This window comes from Calonectris borealis, chromosome W (genome assembly GCF_964195595.1).
Source record: "Calonectris borealis chromosome W, bCalBor7.hap1.2, whole genome shotgun sequence".
Taxonomy (NCBI): domain Eukaryota; kingdom Metazoa; phylum Chordata; class Aves; order Procellariiformes; family Procellariidae; genus Calonectris; species Calonectris borealis.
Window position 1 is genome coordinate 25,563,576 of NC_134351.1, and position 21,641 is coordinate 25,585,216.

At 54.5% G+C, this 21,641-nt stretch overlaps 1 protein-coding gene across 1 annotated transcript; it reads left to right on the forward strand.

The window, feature by feature from the left end:
• Positions 1 to 1,116: 1,116 nt before the first annotated feature.
• On the forward strand, positions 1,117 to 15,398 carry LOC142075020 (uncharacterized). The gene is made up of 6 exons (XM_075136010.1): positions 1,117 to 1,195; positions 1,821 to 1,991; positions 5,459 to 5,617; positions 6,735 to 6,858; positions 14,703 to 14,799; positions 15,378 to 15,398. The coding sequence occupies exons 1-6, from the start codon at positions 1,117 to 1,119 to the stop codon at positions 15,396 to 15,398; spliced, it is 651 nt and encodes a 216-aa protein (XP_074992111.1).
• Positions 15,399 to 21,641: the final 6,243 nt, after the last annotated feature.

Below are 21,641 nucleotides of genomic sequence, written 5' to 3' on the forward strand. Positions count from 1 at the left end.
TTGCAAAAACCCCCTAGAAATGAGGCCCAACCAAATACATCTGCAACCACAAACAGCAAAGCATGAGCAGATGGCAGGAGCGAGCTGGCATGTGAAATGTCTCTCTGTGGCTGCAAATGTAAACACCACACGGGTGGTTTTTTTCCCTTCAAATGCTAGGTGGGCCTTAGGCTAAGACAGGTTAAAAAACATGCACATAGGGGTGCTCTAATTTACCCTAAAATTTACCCTAAAAGCAGGGCTTGTGGAAGAGCACCGGAGTTTGTCCCACACTCGGGCACAGATACCTGCGCAGGAAGGCACGCATGAAGATGGACATGGATGCACCAGATGCAGCCCCATGTGTGCTGCGTGCCTGCACGTGCACGGGTGTTTGCACGCTGCTTCCAACTTTACTGCAGAATGCTGCTTTTAAGGAAAAGTTGTCAGGAATAGTGGAAGCCTTTTGCTGGCGAGGCAGGTGGCCATGGTGTTGCCATGGTGCATGGCGTGGGCACGGCAGGGTGAGATGGCACCGGGGAAACACCTCCAAGGAGATTCCCTCCCAGATGCTGAAGGGAGAGGCAATAGGCTGAGATCTGGAGCACCGCAGTGGGAGCCAAAACCCCTGCCCCACGGAGGAGTTGAATCCACGGACCCCAGCTGAGACAAGTGATGTAAAGAAGATGCTCTAAGACAATGCCGCAGTGAAGCAGCAGAGGAGGATTCACACAGTCATACCCCTGGGCATGGCAAACCTGTTGCTTTGCCCCATGTGCAAAGACAGGGCAGGGTCGATGCAGCGTGTGCCAAGGCAGTGGGTATGCAAGGGCAGTATAAGCACCCCAAGACATTTTGCAGGGAAGGCAAGAAAATTGCAACCGTGTCAAGCAGAGCAAAAAGTTAGGAGAGCTCGGCCACCCTGGAGCAGGAAGGCTTCGGTGACAGCAGAAAGTAGCCAGGCAAGACAGAAACCACAGAGTGCAGCCAAGAAAAAGGAAGTCTTGAACCCGGGCCAAATGAATCGCTCAAGTCATTAGCTGGTGCAGACAGCACTCCAGGCTTGCACCGGCAGCAGAGCGTGCTGAGCTGAAGCGCTGGGCTGAGCTCCAGTGAGGTTCACCTGGAGACACGTGCATGGGGTCCGTCCCTCCGCCCTGCACCGTTCCCAAGAAGCAGGAGCTGACTATGCTGCAGCAGCCTCGGCGGGTTCCAAGTGCTGTTTCCAGGGCTGCATGGGTGCTAGAGGGGCTGTGGTCTCCAACTGAAGCTTCAAGCTGCTTTTTGGTGCTCTCTCCACCAAGTCGGTCTGGGGTCTGCCACCATCTTGAGAGCGGAGAGGAGGTGGAGAAGTGGCTGGTGGGACTCCCACCCTTCCTGCCCCAGGGTCTTCCCCAGTCCCAGCCATCCCTTGGCACCCACCCTGTCCTAGAGGTCCCCAGCCCACAGCCTCCTCTCAACCCTTTCTTCACCTCCATGTAACTCCCAAATACCCTCCTTCCCCCATCCTCCATTTCGCTGGCTGGAGCTCCTCGGCTTTGGGGAGTCCTCGTGCTGCTGGTCCTCCTTCCACCTGCTCAGACCCCCAGGTCCCTCTGCTTCCCTCCCATCCTGCTGGGAATTGCAGACCTGCTCCTGGGCTGCAGCTCTGCAAAGGGTGGTGGAAAAGCATCTGCCCACCTCCAAGGATGTCCTGCAGTGGGGCTGACATGAGCCGTGTCCCAGAGCTGCACCAGGCCATGAACCCCACAGTCTCCTCTGCCCAGCATCAATCTAAGAGCCAACAGAGCAGTGAAAGACAGCAGCCCCCAGGGCTTTTGGTCCATCCTATGTGCTTTTAGATCTGTCCACAGATGAGTTTGGGGTGCAGCCTCACTGGGCATCCTTCCTGCCAAGCCACATGGGAGATGACAAGGAAATGGCTGATGGGCTGCTTTTTGCACAGATCTCAGAGCTGTTCCACAACCGCCCCCTTCTGAAATCCCCCGGAGAGGCTGCAGAGAGGAGGACAGGTGGCGTGACGGCAGGGAGCCAGGGCTGGGGGCATCCCACCTGGCTGCTGCCATCTTGGTGCCATCACAGCATGTCCAAGGACATTTGCAGGAAGCACCCGTCTGTGAAACTGCGCAGCACAATGACAATGCAGAAGGACACGTGCATTGCAGGGACCCTGGGAGATGGGTGCTCACCTGGGGGGGGGTCGAGCGGGACCCAGCTGAAGGGTCTTGGCTCTGCTGCCCATTGCCCCCAGTGACCTCAACGTCAATGACACTGAAGGCAACGAGTGTTAGGGACAGATGGGCTCTAACAGAGCAGGAATTGGCACCTTCTGCATCCCTCTTAGCCAGACCCTCAGGACCATCTTTGCTCCCTCTGGGCAAAGGCATGGCTTGCTCTTTTTTTTCCTTAACTACATTTAAATCAGATTGACTGGGTTCCCTCAGCTAGAGGAGATCCATTGGGGCCCTGAGACCCGTGGGCTAGCCGTGGCCCCAGTCCCTGTGCTACACTGGGGATGGGGCTGCAATGGGAGCCATGCGGGAGGCTCTCCTGTTCTGGGAGATGCAAGGGAAATTGAAACAGCTGCGATGCCGGCCCAGTATTTCACAATGAGGTGAACGCAGCCAGGCCATATCCTGCCCCAGGGACTGGCTGTGCCTGGAATTTGCTGGAATTTCCCCTTTGCCCTTCCCAGCTCCGTGGCTTGGAGGTGGAAAGCAGAGCACCACAAGGCACCCTGGGGACTGCACCGGAGCCTGTGAGCCCGGCAGGGAGCAGCTGCCCTGGGGGGTCCCACAGTTGTTAGGTCTCCGGGAGGGTGGCAGCGTGGCTGGTGCTCCCTGAGGAGAGCCCGGGGATGGAGGTGATGCTCACACAGCCCATTTACATTTCGATGGGTTGGATTTCCCATGGGGATCCCCCTTCCCCCCCCTGCCCCCCCCCCCCAGTTTCCACTTTAATTAGAACTGCATTATCAAGGCTTCTGCAGGGGTGAGTGCTCAGGGATGCTTCACGCCACCTGTGGCGTCCTCAGGGCTGGAGCTCCAGTGCTCCCAAATTGCTCTGGATGAGACTTAAATGGGTCAGCACACACAATGCTCTCCCCTCTTCCCAAATCGCACTGGATCCCCTGCCCATTCCCTGCCTGTGTGTGCCTCTGAAGAACCTGGACTCCGAAACATCCCCTATTCCCCATCTGCGCCATCTCTTCTGGTCCCTGAGGATCGTGGCTGAGCCCTGCGAGGGGGATGGGGCAACCTCCCTGCATGCTGCAGGGATGCACTTCAGAGATGACCACTCTCTTCTTAGAAATCCCACTGACCCCAGTGGAGGGGGGGAAAACCCGTCACATTCCCCTTTCACAACACGAGCGGAAAGCCCCTTTCCTCACCCTCTGGTGCCCCTCCTGGGGAGCAGAGGTGACTGGAGCAGCTGTGCTTTTACCTACTTGGCACCCAGACAGCTGCTGGGAGGAGGCAAAGCCTCTCTTTCCTGCCCACGTGTCGGCAGGGACTGCGGGCAGCTCGAGGGCAGGGGGTCCCCTGCAGGTGGTTAAGGGGTTTACCCCACAGGAGGGGACCCCCTGCATCCCCCAGCACCCCTCGCCAGCCCTCGGGCGTGCTCTGGTAGCTGCCAAACCCACCAAACATGCAAGGAGGCGAGGGTTTGCCATCAGGCAGCACCCCCAGCACCTCTCGCCAGTGGGTCAGGGCTCTGCTCTTGGGGTCCCCTCTTTGCAGGGGGCTCTGCGGTGTCAGCTGCTCCTGTCGTCCTCCCTGCTGTGGCATCTCCTTGGCAGCGTCCTGGAAAGATCAAGTGGAGACCAGGTCCCAGAGCCAGCCTGCATCCCCAAACCCGCAGGGAGGCTGGGGCTGATGACTGATGCTAATCCTCTGCCACCTAAATCCTCTTTCCGCCAGCCAAGATTTCTCTCCAATAAAGAGGGCTTGCTAAAAGAAGCCAGACGCTGACTGAAGTTAGGCTGGCACATCCTGTTTGCACCGCTCATCCTGCCCACCAGCCCCTGCCTAAGCCCTTTGGCACAGCGCTGGCTTGCCAGGGCACAGGAGTGGCTAGAGGCGATGCTCTCCTGATAGAGGAGATCACCCCATGCACGAGGCTGGTGCCAGTGCCAGTGCCAGTGCAGAGACGGAGCACCTTGGCCGGTGGCACGGCTGGAGTCTCCTCTTGCTTCTTACAGTGGACCAGGGAAGGGGCAGAGCTCACTATCTCCTACTGCTGAGAGGAGCAGAGGGACCCACTGAGGTCCCCAGGTCCTGGCCCTGTGGCTTGTCCCCAGGTAGTTATTTGTCCCTGTGGAAGGGCTGTGCAGCGCTCTCTGCCGAGGTGCAAGGAAAAGCTGAGGCTGGAGCAAGGGAGAGGGTGGATGGATGGAGATCCTGCTCCAGGATTTGATCATCCCTGTGGGGAAATATTTTTCCTACTATCAGTGGGAATTTCCCTGGGTGCAACTGGTGCCATTGCCTCTCATCCTGTCCCTGGGCCCCTCCAAGAAGAGCCTGGCTCTGGCATCTCTCCAAACCCCTACAAGGCAGCTGCTGACAGCAGTGAGACCCCCTTCACCGTCCCTTCCCCGGGCTGCACAACCCCATTGCTCTCAGCATCCCACATGCTATGAATCAGGGCTGAAGAAGGCTGGTTAAGGGACATCACCGCAGGTGGCACTGGCCCGGTGATGAGTCACCATCCCGAGGAGAAGCAGCCCCTGTCCCTGCACTCCTGTGAAGGTTTGCAGTGGGAGCGCTCGTCTTCACTCCCTGTGGTGCCCGCACAACCGGTGAGCTGCTGGCACCCCTCACTGTGCACACAGCCTCCATGTGGGATTTTTGCTCTTGTGCCGAGATAACCTATTTCCAGAAAGCTCTGTAGCTGCCTTTGGCCACGAGCCCGTTTGCTAGGACACCTGGAAACCAGGTTGTCTTTTGACATGTGAGATCGTGGCCCCAGAGTGGAGCACGCCAGCTGGGCTCCCCTCCATCCACCAGCTTTGGATGTGCCCCACATGGAAGCAATGGGGAGGGCAGGGGGAGCCAGCCAGGCTCCTGTGACCAGATGGGGGGGCTCAGGGGAAGCCAGGCATCACCCCAGTACTGATATATACCCAGAAAATGGGGTTGAGGCAAGTTCTCCCCCCCAGCATCAGTGGGTTGAGCCTATGCAATATCTAATGGGAATGTCCCAGAGATGTCTCAGAGGAGGGACTGGGAAATGTATGGGGTGAGACCCCCCGTGTGCTTGCCCAGGCCTGCCGATGGGAAGTAGTGAATTAATTCCTTGCTTTGCTTTGCTTGTGTGCGCGGCTTTTTCTTTACTTATTAAACTGTCTTTATCTCAACCCACGAGTTTTCTCACTTTTACTCTTCCGATTCTCTCCCCCATCCCACTGGAGGGGGTGTGAGTGAGCAGCTGTGTGGTGCTTAGTTGCCAGCTGGGGTTAAACCACGACAATAATCAGCAGGGAGCACCAGTGGCAGAGTGCAGGGAAGCTGTGCAGAGCTCACCTCTCCTGCCCGGAGCACCATCGCCTCCAGCCCATCCTCTGCCAGACTCAGCAGCAAAATGCAGTGGCTGCATCTTCTCTGCCTCAGTCTCCTGGTGCTGGGACATATCCTGGATGGTAAGAGGGAACCTCTCAGGGTGCTTTTCTTGAGGAAGGGAGAGGATCCAGTTTCTTGTCCACTTTTGCATTTCCAGCAGGCTTTTAGAGGGACACATCGCTGGGGCTGTGTCACATCCCTCCTGCATCATCTGCTTGTAACCTGTCCCAGAGGGACTGTGTCCTGCCCAAAGTCCAGGCAGGAGCCTGCAGGGCACTGGGTCTGGAAAGCTGTGCTTGAGAAAGGCCGTGGAACAATCCTGCCTCCCAGTGCCCTAGCCCAGCTTGTGCACACTGGACTGGGATCACCTTGGTCCCATTTTCCCCAGCACACCAGGGGAGCATCCCTGGCACTGGCAGCGAAGCCACTCCTTTGACGTGGGGCAGCCTGGGGGCAAGTGGCAGGGCTGGGAGCCGGAGGGAAGGCGCGTGTTAGGGCAGAGACAATGTTTGAGGGGCTGCTGGTGTCGGACACAGGCTTTTCACAGGTCACAGCTGTCTGGGTGGGTGACACCAGGCCCTCTGCACTGCTGCGAGGAGCTGGGGAGTGCAAACACCTTGTGGTGCTGCACCACACCTTGCTGCCTGGGGTTACAGGCACCCCTGGGCACTGCCAGCCTTGGAGGGTGACCGAGCTCCTCTACCCCGCAGTGAAGTGCAGACAGCTATGTCCCTCAGCTGTCACAGGACTGATCAGTGCAGGGTGGGCTGGTGATGGGGTAGCTGCAAACACAATGATGGCTTCAGCAAATAGAGCCAAAGTCATTCCCAACCCCTCAGGAACGGGCGTCTTCAGCATCTACATCGCAGCATCCTGAAGCCGGGTGAAGACCCCTGTCCTGCTGGCCGGTGCTGGTCCTGGGGTGAGGGAGGGACCCAGGCATGCAGAAGGGTTGCCCTCCACCAATCTGCTGTTTCTCACCTCCTTTGTTTTCCGTCAGAAGGAGGCAAAGGGCTCCTGGAGCTTGTGTCTGCGTGTGCAGTTGGGGCGGTGTGCGAGGGCATCATTGGCAGGCACCATACTGCCCTGCTCCGCCAGGGTGGCCCCACAGCCCACGCACCCTCCAGGGAGGCTGGGTGAAGGTGCAGCTGACCCGGGAAGAGCAACCTCAGCCTGCGTGGGGCATTCCTCCTCCAGTGCACAGTGGGAACAGCATCCCTGACTGCTGCTTGTGGATGAGCGAGAGGCCCATCCCGCGGCGGATAGTGCAGGATTACCAGCTCCAGCTGATGCAGGATGGCTGTGACATCCCAGCTGCTGTGTAAGAGCCCCAAGCTGGTGATGGCTGAAGGACAAGAGCCCCAGGCCGGCGATGGCAGAGGGATGGACCCTGCAGGGAGGCAGGGAGGGAGGCAGAGGAGCATGGAGGAGGGAGGTTGAGCTGGGTTTGGGAGCAAGGGAATAGGGAGGGACACGGAAGAGATCCTGGAGATCAGAGGCTCAATCAGAGCAGGGCAGACCTGCTGGGAGGGGAAAACCTGGGACAAGCATCATCCCAAGGTAGAGGTAGAGGAGGGCAGTGAGGGAGGCAGCGGGTGAGAGCTCGGGCTGAGCTGGAGCATCCCTGGGATGTCCTGCTCATCTGTCCTGGTTCCGGCTGGGACAGAGTTAACTTTCTTCCCAGTAGCTTGGGGGATGTGCTGTGTTTTGGGTTTGGTATGAGAGGAGTGTTGATGGCCCACTGATGCTTTGGTTGTTGCTGGGTGGTGCTTGCACCGGGGAGTTTTTGTTTCTCTTTTCAGCCTCCCATGCCCTGCCACGTGCAGGGGAAGCTGTGGGGTGGGGGGGAGCATAGCCGGGGCAGTTGACCCAGCTGGCCAATGGTGTATTCTATAGCATGTGACGTCATGCTCAATATAAAAACCGGGGGGGGCTTGCCCCCGCCCAGTTCGTGACACGCGGTCAGTGGTCGGTGAGCAGTTGCATTGTGCATTGCCTGCTTTATATATTCTGCTATTGTTGTTGCTATCATTATTATTAATACTGTTCTACTTTGTTTTATTTCAATTATTAAACTGTTTTTATCTCAACCGGGGAGTTTTCCTACTTGCGCCCTCCCGATTCTCTCCCCCATCCCACCGGAGGTGGCAGGGTGAGCAAGCGACTGCGTGAGGTTTATTTGCTGGCTGGGGTTAAAACACGACAGTCCTTTTTGGCGCCCAACGTGGGGCATGAAGGGCTGAGATAACAACAGCTTAACTAGAGCGTATTAAGGAATTTATCTCTGTTAAGAGTTGCTGGTTACAATATTGATTCATCTGTTCTCAATATTAGTTTATCTGATCTGCACCATGCTCTTGTTTTTACTGTACCTGTTAAAGATTGGTGTTGGGTTTTGTAGTCTGCTTTGCTCTGCAGTGATTAATGATGTTTTGCCTGGGAGATTTGTTACTAAAACGCTGGCATTGTGGGTTATTTGGTATTTGGGATCTGTAATGAAGCCATTACTGTATTTCGGGTACCACCTCATGGAGACCATTAGCAATTATACCTCTTCCTCCGAGAGATTTTTTATGGAGGAAATAGAGAATGGCCCCTTCACTACCTTCGTCCATGATGTCGTCTCCTTCGTTAAAATAACTTGTCAGTACCTTGAACATCCCTGGGTAGTTAAGATATATCTATTGGTATCCCTTGGGAATATTGTTGCGGTTTTATCCAAGGTTAGTAAGCAATTTAAGAATGTCATCCAGAGATCTGCCCCAAGGCTGGATAGTCATGAGTGGCAGGGCGAGTGGGATAGCATGGGCAAATGCCTAGGACAGTGGGCACCCCCAGTGTTCTGGAACTTTACCCCTGAACAAGTGCAGAACCCTGAAAAATTAGTAGAATATTTGGAAGAAGTATGCTGTCACCCTGGCCATTCCAGGGAGACGCAAATCACTACAATGTGCTGGGGCCTGGCCCACGCCTACCGAGCCCTGTTTAACACCACTCAGAACCCCCAAGGGGAAGGAAACATCTCTGCAGCTGATGACAAAGCAACAGGCCCTGTAGCTACCCCACCCCCCATGGCAAGCACAGCGGCTACTCCGCCCCCTTCAACAGAGAACCAACACGTGCCAGTATCAGTTGCCCCTATACAAAATAGAAAATGCACAAGGAAATCAGCTCGTTTAGTAAGGGATGAAGATGAACCAGGGCCATCACGAGAACAGGAGGAGGAGGAGGCAGAACCCGTAAATGAGATGGTAACCACCCGATCCCTATCCCCGGGTGAGCTGCGAGATATGCGAAAAGACTTCAGCCGTCGCCCAGGGGAGCACATTGTCACCTGGCTGCTCCGATGCTGGGATAACGGGGCCAGTAGCCTGGAATTAGAGGGTAGGGAAGCCAAGCAGCTGGGATCCCTTTCCAGGGAAGGGGGCATTGACAAAGCGATTGGACAAGGGGCACAAGTCCTCAGCCTCTGGAGGCGACTCCTGTCAGGCGTGAAGGAAAGGTATCCCTTCAAGGAAGATGTTATATATCGCCTAGGCAAGTGGACCACCACGGAGAGAGGTATCCAGTACCTGAGGGAATTAGCCATGCTGGAAGTGATTTATGATGACCTGAACAACAAGCAGTTACCCAAAGATCCAGATGAAGTCAAATGCACCCGACCCATGTACTGGAAGTTTGTACGGAGCGCACCAGCGTCACATGCAAACTCATTGGCAATAATGACCTGGAGAGATGGAGAGGAACAAACGGTGGATGAATTGGCTGGCCAACTCCGGCAATATGAAGAAAGTCTCTCTGCCTCCCTACGGGCCTGTGTCTCTGCTGTGGAGAAACTGTCTCGGGAGGTCCAGCAACTCAAAGAGGATATGTCCTGCTCCCCACCTGCACGGGCCAGTGTCTCAGCCATTAGGAGCAAGCATCCCTCTGCTCAAGAGAGGAGATATCGTGGGTACACACCCCGGGTCACCCTGTGGTTTTACCTGCGTGACCAAGGAGAGGACATGAGGAAGTGGGATGGAAAACCTACCTCAGTCCTACAGGCACGGGTACATGAGTTTGCAGGAAAAACAACCACAAAAGGGGGTTCTTCCAGGAAAACTGCTGCTCCAGTCTCCAGGGAGCAGTTCCCCAGACAGAGTAGAAGGGCTGACTTTACTTCCGACCTTAATAAAGGGACTTCTGATTCATACTTACAAGAAGTGGATAGTGAATACGATGACCAGGACTAGAGGGGCCCTGCCTCCAGCCAGGTGGAGGAAAGGGACAACCAGGGTTACTGGACTGTGTGGATTCGATGGCCTGGCACATCAGATCCACAGGAATATAAGGCTCTCGTAGACACCGGTGCACAGTGTACCCTGATGCCATCAAGCTATAAAGGGGCAGAACCCATTTGTATTTCTGGAGTGACAGGGGGATCCCAAGAGTTAACTGTATTGGAGGCCGAAGTGAGCCTAACCGGGAATGAGTGGCAGAAGCACCCCATTGTGACTGGCCCAGAGGCTCCGTGCATCCTTGGCATAGACTACCTCAGGAGAGGGTATTTCAAGGACCCAAAAGGGTACCGGTGGGCTTTTGGTATAGCTGCCCTGGAGACGGAGGAAATTAAACAGCTGTCCACCTTGCCCGGTCTCTCGGAGGACCCTTCTGTTGCGGGGTTGTTGAAGGTCAAAGAACAACAGGTACCAATCGCTACCACAACAGTGCACCGGCGGCAATACCACACCAACCGAGATTCCCTGATTCTCATCCATAAGCTGATTCATCGCCTGGAGAGCCAAGCAGTGATCAGCAAGACTCGCTCACCCTTTAACAGTCCCATATGCCCAGTGTGAAAGTCCAATGGAGAGTGGAGACTAACAGTGGACTACCGTGGCCTGAACCAAGTCACGCCACCACTGAGTGCTGCCGTGCCGGACATGCTAGAACTCCAATATGAACTGGAGTCAAAGGCAGCCAAGTGGTACGCCACAATTGCTATCGCTAATGCGTTCTTCTCAATCCCTTTGGCGGCAGAGTGCAGGCCACAGTTTGCTTTCACTTGGAGGGGCATCCAGTACACCTGGAACCGACTGCCCCAGGGGTGGAAACACAGCCCTACCATTTGCCATGGACTGATCCAGACTGCACTGGAACAGGATGTGGCTCCGGAACACCTGCAGTACATTGATGACATCATTGTATGGGGCAACACAGCAGAGGAAGTTTTTGAGAAAGGGGAGAGAATAGTCCAAATCCTTCTGAAGGCCGGCTTTGCCATAAAACAAAGTAAGGTCAAGGGACCTGCACAGGAGATCCAGTTTTTAGGAATAAAATGTCACGATGGACGTCGTCAGATCCCAGCGGATGTGATCAACAAAATAACAGCCATGTCCCCACCAAGTAGCAAAAAGGAAACACAAGCTTTCTTAGGCGTTGTGGGCTTTTGGAGAATGCATATTCCAAATTACAGTCAGATCGTAAGCCCTCTCTATCATGTGACCAGGAAGAAGAACGACTTCAAATGGGGCCCTGAGCAACGACAAGCCTTTGAACAAATTAAACGGGAGATAGTTCAGGCAGTAGCCCTTGGGCCAGTCCGGGCAGGACAAGATGTAAAGAATGTGCTCTACACCGCAGCTGGGGAGAATGGCCCTACCTGGAGCCTCTGGCAGAAAGCACCAGGGGAGACTCGAGGTCGACCCTTAGGGTTCTGGAGTCGGGGATACAGAGGATCCGAGGCCCACTACACTCCAACTGAGAAAGAGATATTGGCAGCATATGAAGGGATTCGAGCTGCTTCGGAAGTGGTTGGTACTGAAGCACAGCTCCTCCTGGCACCCCGACTGCCGGTGCTGGGCTGGATGTTCAAAGGGAGCGTCCCCTCTACACATCATGCAACCGATGCTACGTGGAGTAAGTGGGTCGTGCTGATCACGCAATGGGCCCGAATAGGAAACCCCAGTCGCCCAGGAATCTTGGAAGTGATCACGGACTGGCCAGAAGGCAAAGATTTTGGAATATCGCCAGAGGAGGAGGTGATACGTGCTGAAGAGGCCCCACTGTATAAAAAACTACCAGAAAATGAGAAGCAATATGCCCTGTTCACTGATGGGTCCTGTCGCCTTGTGGGAAAGCATCGGAGGTGGAAAGCTGCTGTATGGAGTCCTATACGCCAAGTCGCAGAAACTGCTGAAGGAGAAGGTGAGTCGAGCCAGTTTGCAGAGGTGAAAGCCATCCAGCTGGCCTTGGACATTGCTGAACGAGGAAAATGGCCAGTACTTTCTCTCTATACTGACTCATGGATGGTGGCAAATGCCCTGTGGGGGTGGTTGCAGCAGTGGAAGCAGAACAACTGGCAGCGCAGAGGTAAACCCATCTGGGCTGCCGCACTGTGGCAAGATATTGCTGCCTGGGTAGAGAACCTGGTTGTAAAAGTACGTCACGTAGATGCTCACGTACCCAAGAGTCGGGCCACTGAAGAACACCAAAACAACCAGCAGGTGGACCAGGCTGCTAAGATTGAAGTGGCTCAGGTGGATCTGGACTGGCAACATAAGGGTGAATTATTTATAGCTTTGTGGGCCTATGACACCTCAGGCCATCAGGGAAGAGATGCAACATATAGATGGGCTCGTGATCGAGGGGTGGACTTGACCATGGACACTATTGCACAGGTTATCCATGAATGTGAAACATGCGCTGCAATCAAGCAAGCCAAGCGAGTAAAGCCTCTTTGGTATGGAGGACGATGGTTGAAGTATAAATATGGGGAGGCCTGGCAGATTGATTATATCACACTCCCACAAACCCGACACGGCAAGCGCTATGTGCTCACCATGGTGGAAGCAACCACCGGATGGCTGGAAACATATCCCATGCCCCATGCCACCGCCCGGAACACCATCCTGGGCCTTGAAAAGCAAGTCCTATGGCAACATGGCACCCCAGAAAGAATTGAGTCAGACAACGGGACTCATTTCTGAAACACCCTCACAGACACCTGGGCCAAAGAGCATGGCATTGAGTGGGTATATCACATCCCTTACCATGCCCCAGCCTCCGGGAAAATCGAACGATACAATGGACTGCTAAAGACTACACTGAGGGCAATGGGTGGTGGGACATTCAAACATTGGGATACACATTTAGCAAAAGCCACCTGGTTAGTCAACACTAGGGGATCTGTCGATTGAGCTGGCTCTGCCCAATCAAAACTTTTACGTACTGTAGAGGGGGATAAAGTCCCTGTCGTGCATATGAGAAATATGCTGGGGAACACAGTCTAGGTTACTCCTGCCTCTGGCAAGGGAAAACCTATTCGTGGGATTGCTTTTGCTCAAGGACCTGGGTGCACTTGGTGGGTAATGCGAAAGGATGGGGAAGTCTGATGTGTACCTCAAGGGGATTTGATTTTGGGTGAAAATAGCCAATGAACTGAATTGCATGATGTTAGTTACTATATAATACTGTATTTCATCACTTCTGTGGTTACTATATGTCATATCAACGGTATTGCAGTAAGAATCACCCAGATTAATGTAGAATGAACTCCGATGAAACCGAGCAAAGTGCAACGATGATAGAACCGGACGAGCACAGTGATAATGGAACCAGAACTGGCCTCAGCATGCAACAGTCCAACACCACACACCATCTCTCCTGCCCTGGAAGACTGTTATGACAGATGGAGCCCAAAGTCATGGACTAAATGAACTCAACGTGTTAATGTTAATCTTAATCAACATTAATCTTTAAAGTGTTATCATCCTGTGTATAGCCCTCACCCAGAACTGGGTTAAAAGACCAGTTAATAAGAAACCAGAATGATGAAGCTAGTGAGTGGGTGTTTGACTGGAGGAGATCAAGATGTATATGTTTTAATTTAAGAACACTATGGTGATAGATAGTTTAGTTTGTTGTGGATTCTATATTGCTCGCTTCTGTAATTTTAAACAATGAAGACTTGTTGCTTAGAAGTTAGGTAACTAACAGGTGTGTGTTTTAGAAGTAGTGATAATTAATTTTAGCTATGGAAACTATAAACAGACGTGGTCCAAGCATGGCTCAGGGACAAATTGCGACCCTATAAGGTAAAGAGGAAATAAGTTCATGAAGAGTTCACTGCCCTGCCGACCACCAGAGACCACCCGAGACCCCCAAGAAGACCCTAAAGGCTTTAGTGCGCATGTGTTTAAGAATGATGCAATATTATAATTAGTTCTCGGAAATGTAATGAATATGTAACAAGGAAACTTAAAATATGTATGAGAAGCATGGATATAAACAGAAAGGTGACTAGACCAGGTGTGCTTGATTTGTGGCAAGTCCACCGAGCACCCAGGCCTGAATAAAACAATATCTCTCCTGAGCGTGTGGAATTGGTTACTTGCATGCCGGGCACGAATCCGCTTTTCGGACAACAAACGGACGTTTTAGAGGGATGGCCCATGGACTAAGGGAATTATATCTGTGTGTGTGTATATATCAAAAGGCAGGAAAAGTGGTGATGACTAATTGGAATGTATGGGAAAATGTGAGACCTGGGCATGATGTAGATGGTATAGAATAAGGGGTGGATACTGTCCTGGTTCCGGCTGGGACAGAGTTAACTTTCTTCCCAGTAGCTTGGGGGGTGTGCTGTGTTTTGGGTTTGGTATGAGAGGAGTGTTGATGGCCCATTGATGCTTTGTTTGTTGCTGGGTGGTGCTTGCACCGGGGACCTTTTTTTTTTCTTTCGGCCTCCCATGCCCTGCCACATGCAGGGGAAGCTGTGGGGTGGGGAGGAGCATAGCCGGGGCGGTTGACCCAGCTGGCCAATGGTGTATTCTATAGCATGTGACGTCATGCTCAATATAAAAACCGGGGCGGGGGGCTCGTCCCCCCCAGTTCGTGACACGCAGTCAGTGGTCGGTGAGCAGTTGCATTGTGCATTGCCTGCTTTATATATTCTGCTATTGTTGTTGTTATCATTATTATTATTACTGTTCTACTTTGTTTTATTTCAATTATTAAACTGTTTCTATCTCAGCCCACGAGTTTTCCTACTTGTGCCCTCCTGATTCTCTCCCCTATCCCACCGGAGGTGTCAGGGTGACCGAGCGGCTTCGTGAGGTTTATTTGCTGGCTGGGGTTAAACCATGACACATCTCTTCTTGTTTTTTTCCCCCGTGGGCCTGGCAGGCTCATAACAACAAAGGGCAAGTGCCTCTGTGCCCCCCTCCAAGCCCCATCGGCAGTTCGCCTCCAAAAGAATCTGGACGCCAACTCTGCCAGGAGGGTAGGGCTGACCCTGTGCTCAGTGTGGGTACCAGGAACGGGGACAGCCCAGGGGTGGGTTTATTCACCACCAAACAGGCTTTTCCTAGTCTGACTGGGCTGCTGGGAAGAGCTGAGACATGCTCTTCTGAGGCATGGATACTTTGTCTCGGTCTCCATCCCTCCTCCCTCCACCTGGGTCCAGTCTGTCTCCTCTGCAAACCCTCTTCCACCCCAAATAAATGCGGCCCTGGGGCTGTTGCACCCAGTCACCACCTTCTGCCAGGCTGGAAAAGCCACTGCACCCAGTGCCACCCTGGGCTGAGACAGATGGCTGCCACAGCAAACGGCACTGGGAGCAAACCCCTCCCCACTTCTGCCCTGCAAGCTTGGAGTTTGCAACTTGTGCACCTTCACAAGGAGGGCTTGCGATGAGTGTGGTGGGTGCTTTGCAAGCCCTGACAGGTCCCCGCTTCACTGCCACAGCTTGGCCAGGGGAGGTCACCCCTTGGTGACTGCCCTGACCGTGGGGAAGAGACCCTGGGGAGGTTCCTGCCCTGAGGATCACACTCATCACAGCTGGGTTTTTCACTTCCCCAGGCCAAACCCCAAGGCGAGTAGGCTCCAAAGTAGCCCGTGGCCAGCCCCAGTGCCTGGACCGGGGCCAGCTCCCAGCTGTGAATCTGAAGCTCGTGGAGTCAATCTGCTTCCACCTCCAGCCGCGAGGCTGACCCTCCTCGGGACTTGTGCCAGTGCACAGGGCTGGGCAGAGCCCTGCCTGCTCTCTCTTCTTCCCTCTGTCTCCGGTGTCACCAAGCAACCTGCATCAGGCTGAGCCGGCAGCTTCTGGACTGGAGCCTCCACCTGATGGGCGCTTGGCGTCTCACCTCTGCCGCCTTCGCAGCCTGGCTGGAAGCTGGTTGATGGACTGTTCTGCGAGATGAGTTTGGGGGTTCTCAGCCTTCCCTTCGGCACAGCAGCTGTGACCTCCAGCACCAGTATGTTCCCTTTGCTTTCCATTGTCAGCCCCGAGCCTGAACCTTTCTGCATCCCTGGGAAGGGCTGCCAGGATGGGACAGTGTGGGGATGGAGGGGAGGGATGGAGATGTTCCTCATCGGCCATGCACTGTGCTGCTCCCTCGCTGAGCACAACCTAGATGCCCTCGGGGCAGAGCATGGCTGATGCGGTTCCTCTCTCAAGTCCTGACTTCCCTGCACCATTTCTCCTCCTGCCCTTCCTTGCACAGGTGGAAATAAAGCCAGTAATGCCAGTGCCGGTGTCCGTGGCACCGGTGGATGCTGCGGTGTAATGCTGGTGTCTGCTTGGCCATGGCCTTGCCCACATGATGGAAATGGCTAATGGGCACCAGCGTGGTGGTGGTGACTCCCTGGGGGCAGTAGTTCAGAAATAGGCCAGTTATCGATGCTCAGCTTCCCCTTCCCAAAGCTTCTCGGGCCCAGCCAGCAACAGCCGGCCGCAGCGGCGGCAGAGTGGGCAGTGATGTTGCCCTTGGCTCCTGCTCTCCTCAGGGACATTGCCCCCCTTCTCAGTCCCCAAGCCTGTCACCATGTTCAAAGCCTGCCCTGCGCTCCTGCCTGGGCAGGGAAGCACAAGCAGCATTTGTGCTGTGCTCAGGTATTTGCTGCTAGATCTGTTCGATGCAACAATTACAAGTGTAAGTAAGTTGCTTCTTTTCTCTCTTTTTTATTTTACTGTGATTTTTGTTAAATAAAAAGAAAAGCCAGCAGGTGGTTGGCCTGCTTTGTGTTTGAGCCCAAAGCCCAATACAGAGCATGGGGGTGAGGCAGCACCTCGCCGGCGGGTGTACAGCCAGCGCTGCCTGCTACGCCACAGCGGCAAGGGGGCTGCGCTGGGGTGCAAGGGGGGTGCAAGGGGCTTTCAAAGGGGTGAAGGACACTTTCTACTGCAGCTGGACTGCAGGTCTCTCCTGGGAGTCTCTCAGCACCATGGCGAGGCGGGTGCCCTGCTCTGCGCTGCTCGGCCAGGCTGCCGGAGCGGATCCCCGGGGCATTGTATTGCAGAGATGGTGTGGGAGGGAGCATGCGAGTATTGCACCATCGGGCCCAAACCACTTCAGTCTCGCTGGCATGGCTGCCGGGCTGGAGCTCCCCAGCTCTCAGCTCCCACGGGAATGTGGGGGACGGTTGAAAAGCTGTGGGAAGGGGAGCTTTGTCCTTGCGGTGAAGGGAAACTGAGGCATAGTGCGGCTGATTGGGTCCACAGATTGCCCTGGCAGCTCAGTGCTAGCTAGCAGCTGGGGTGCAGGGGAGGAGAAAGAGCTTTTGGGGAAATGGAGGCAGGTGAAGACGCCTGCTCCTGGGCACGTCCATGGACAAGGCATGGAGGGCAGCCCACCAGCTCCTGCCCCTCATCACCAATGAACTGGAAGTCCCTGGCCATTTTGCTCCTGAGCCCTGGCTCTCCTGGGTCTGTGCACCAGGACTATGGTCTTGCTGCCCCCGAAATGGACTTATGTCCCCTTGGGAACTGCCCTTTCACCCAGGCCATGCGATGTTTGAACAAAATTGCTCCATTTGGCTGAAGCATGGGCTGAACATGCACAAGCGGGATTTGCATGGCCAACAGCTGGGCACCATGCTCTCCTCCCTGAAGACCGCAGTGTCAAATGTGACTGTCCACATGGGTAAATTATTTACACTGTCCCCAGCCCGGTTTTGGTGCCAGCCAGCAAACCTGGGCACAGGCTGGGAGTGAGATGGCCCAGGGATCATTCCCAAAGGCAGGAGGGACGTGGCAACCAGCCCCTGCAGGGGATGGCATCCACGGTGGTGCAGTGGCTGGGCTGTCCAAGCCAGGGGATGCCCAGGCACCTGATGGCTTTTGCCGAGACTTGTTGAATGCAAGCTTAGCCCTGGACCTTTTCCTCCCCTGGTCTGCTGGCTCCCTTGGTTGGTGGCCAGGGTTTATTTTTCAGCTGTTCCCTCCTCCAGTGTCCTCCTCCCTGGTATCTGTGCACATGCAATGCCCTGGGCTCGGCTGTCTCTTGGCGTGACTTTCCCAGAGCCCTTGCACCAGCTCTGTCCCAGCTCATTAACTATAGTGACAGCCCCAGCAATACAATCCCGAGGAGGAAGAGGAGGAAGGCTGGTATGGGAAGAGAGGCCAAGACAAACAGCGTGAGTGAGAAAGGAGGATAACCGGTGCTTGCTTTGGCAGAAGCCTTCCTGCTGCTCGCTCAGTGACCCGCAAGGGGCCGCGGCTGGGGAGGGGGAGGATGCTAGGCATGGATCTCCACCTGGGCTGAGCTGCTGCAGCTGGTGCAGGTCCCTGCGCAGGGCAGGGGCTGCAGGAGGGGCTTAGACTGAGGCAGACCAGGTTCATCCTTGGCCAGAGGCTACCCTGACAAAGAGCACGGTCCCCTGGCCCAGTTCCTTGGGAAGCTGGGGGAGAAGGGCCTTGTACTGGTATCTCTTGGATGTTGGAAGCAGGTTTATCTATTTCCATCAGGGTCTGAGGGACTGCTTGGTGGCTGCAAAGCCCGTGGATTCCAGCTCTTCTGGGAGCAGTAAACACGCCCTCAGAGCAATGCAGCCATTCATCACAAATTCCTGCCAGGTCCTTGACTTTCATGGCTCTCAAGGGGGTGGTGAGCCAGGCCCCAGCTCTGGCACCAGGCTGCCCTTACCCCCGAGTGAAGGACAGGAGGAGATGCTGTCTTGGGTCAAGCCAGGGCTGGGGCAGGTACGTGGTCCTGGCTGGCTGTCCCTCCTCCAGCCCTGGAGCAGCTGTCCCTACTCCAGAGCCCAACTCTTGGAAATCTGTCAGAAACTAGCAGGGCTCAGTGCTTAGTAAACTGCAGAGTGACTTTTTCTGATACAAATTGTCAGTGATCTCTTTAGAGGGAAGTAGCCACTTTCCTTGGAGAAAGCAGCTAGTCACTGCCATGTCAAAAACCTCAGGTCCCAGCCAAGAGCTAGTTTCAGTAAAAATGTTCCAAGTCCTCCTGTTTCTCCCTCTCTCTCCCCAACCGAGTTTTTCCTGCTCTTTGCCTAACCTTACTGCACTCACAGGGGTTGGTGGGAAAGGATCGGGATCCATTGCAGTATGAGGCAGACATGCCCTCAGTAGGTCTGGGGTTATGTTGCAGTTATCACTTTGGTGCGAGGTATTCTGGAGCATCAGTCAAATCACTCACAGTCCTTTATCCATGCCTATGACCCATATTTCTCATGTTGTGGACCAATAAGACATAACTGAAAAGCTTTCCCAAGGAGCTGACAAAACAGCCCTTCTCCTTGTGACTGTGCACAAGGCCAGGAAAGAAAGACAAGGCTGCATCTATGCAAGCAAATCGTGCATGCTCTGGGTTGTTCTCTGGCTGCTAGGTCTTGCACTCATGAGAGCACTTCTGTCTCTCCCAGGCACGGTGAAAGCTATCATCTCAGATGCTTCCCAGGCTGCATTCAAGGAGTGCAAGACACAGCAGGCACGATCTGCTGCAGCCTCAAGGTCTGACCTGGCATGGGCATTCCCAGCCTGGAGGTAGGATTGAAGGTCCGTAGCAAAAGCACCCTTCTGCTTCTCTGCAGCAAGAGCGGGCACCAAAGGGAAATGCTACGCTGGTCTCACTTGGCGCCATAATACCCCTTCCAGGGGGGCTTTACTGGAACTGGTTTTGTTCCTTGCCTACAAAGAGATGGTGTATGAGGGCTTTTTCTGTGTTTCATCCTTCCTAGCTGACCAGTTGCCAGCATCCCTCATGTGTTGCACACATTGCTCCTGGAGTGACCAGGGAGCTCTGGCCCAGCCGTCTGCACCCTCTCCCGCAGCCCTCACATGGTCTCTTCATGTTGCTCCCTGGTGCAGAGGAGTCCACGGGAGCTGTGAACATGCCCCAGGCATGTTTGCCAATGCAAGGGCCAGTTGTCCCCCATGCTGGTGGTCTCCTCTGCTTGGTGCCAAGGCAAGGGGCTGCTCTCCATGGGTACAGCTCCCGTGGCACCAGCGCCAGACCCAGCTGGCAGGGGCTCAGGGACTTGCCTGGGTTTCTGTGAGGAGATGGGACATGTGGACCGTTGGGAAGGGTGGGAAGCCAGGTGAGGGAAAGCCCCGTTAGTCTTGTCCCATTGTGCTGTTTGCTCTTACCTAATCAGTAACATGTGTGGGTGATGGAGAGGATCCAGGCCTGGTATCTCTCCTCCCCAGGCCCCTGCTTGCTCCCCATTCATTCCCATCACATCATCACTGGTGCTGCTTGTCTGGACACTTTCTGCTGAGATTTGTCCTGTGGGAAGACGCCAGCACCCTTGGCCAGGCTGTGGGGCTCCGAGCAGGAGCTGGTGCCGTCTCTGCTGCCCTCCTCCTGCAGTGGTATCACCCAGCCTGAACCTCCGTGGTCTGGCTTCTTGGGTCTGATCCCCAGGACTGGAGCAGGGAACCAGGGTGCTTTTCCTGGCCCGGGTCCCTGGAGTAAAACTGAGCCCAAAAGTTGGCTGATACAGGGACCCTTGTGCCCATGGGTCAGCTCTGTGCTTCTACAAGTTGCAGGTGCTACAGCTCATTGTAGTGTAGGCTCAGCTATGAGCCAGGCACACCCTTGCCCAGATCCCAGGGCTCAGAGCACCCTTTGGAAAGGGAGGGGTGACCCATCCTCTCTGCCCTCAGATGTACCCATCTTCTCTTTATGCACAGTAGCAGTAAAAACTGGAGATTAAAGAGAAAACCAGGAGGACAAGCAAATAGGAGACTTGTCCTGCTGCCAGAAGTCTCTGGAAAGTACCTTCCCATTACCCATCCCTCCCAATAAACCGGTATGCAGTGATGGGAGGTTTAGTGCCATTTCTGTGGTACTCCCCACCTCTCCCTCTTTTTTTCCTGCTTAGCTGTGCCTCTAGGTAAGGCGCTCTCTGCACCTCGTGGTGTGCCCCCCGGCCAGGAGGCTGGGGGAAACCTGTCCTCCCTCCTTCTCTCTGCAACCACAGCAAAATAGCATGGCATTTTTTACAATGAGGGTGGTGAAACACTGGAACAGGTTGCCCAGAGAGGTGGTAGATGCCCCATCCCTGGAAACATTCAAGGTCAGGTTGGACGGGGCTCTGAGCAACCTGATATAGTTGAAGATGTCCCTGCCCATGGCAGGGGGGTTGGACTAGATGACCTTTAAAGGTCCCTTCCAATCCAAACTATTCTATGATTCCACAAACACATCTCACTCTTTCCACTTTCCCACAGAAAGCAAGATTTTCTTTCTTGCAGATGTTTTGGCTGGGAAAAACCCTCCTCTGCTGGGCTGTGCACTGACTGTCCCCACACTGCAAGCACACAACTGTGTTTACATGCACGTTCCTTAATCTTGTTTAAATTATCAAGCCATGACTTTCTACTGCCTCTGGGGGGACGAGGCTCCAGAAAAGCAACATTTATTATCAATCAGGAGTCTTGTGAGCCGCTAAGGTGATCTTTGGTGAAGAAATCAAGTGTTTTCCTTGAAAGACCCTGCAACGTGTAGTTTCCCACCTTTTATTTAGTTGACATGGCTTTTGGAAAGGCACCAGTCAGCATTTACAGTGATGGATGATAGCCACTGTATTGCAAAGAACAAAAGCAGAAGTGACCTGAATACGCTACGGCTACAGATTCTCCCTCTTCTCACAGTCCTTGGTTTCATTTCCCAGCTACTGTACAATGCTCCAGCATCCTCCTATGCCCCTGCCAAGGCCAGCTACCCCAGGAAATTCCTGATGTTGGAGCCTGCAAGGGTTTCATTGCCTGCCTGGGGTGAAAGTAGGGCTGAAGTCCGCTAGGTTGATCCCTGCTGTTTCCGAAGGCTGTGTCTGTGCTGTGCAATGGCTCTTTACTGAGCCTGTGGGATTTGGTTGGCC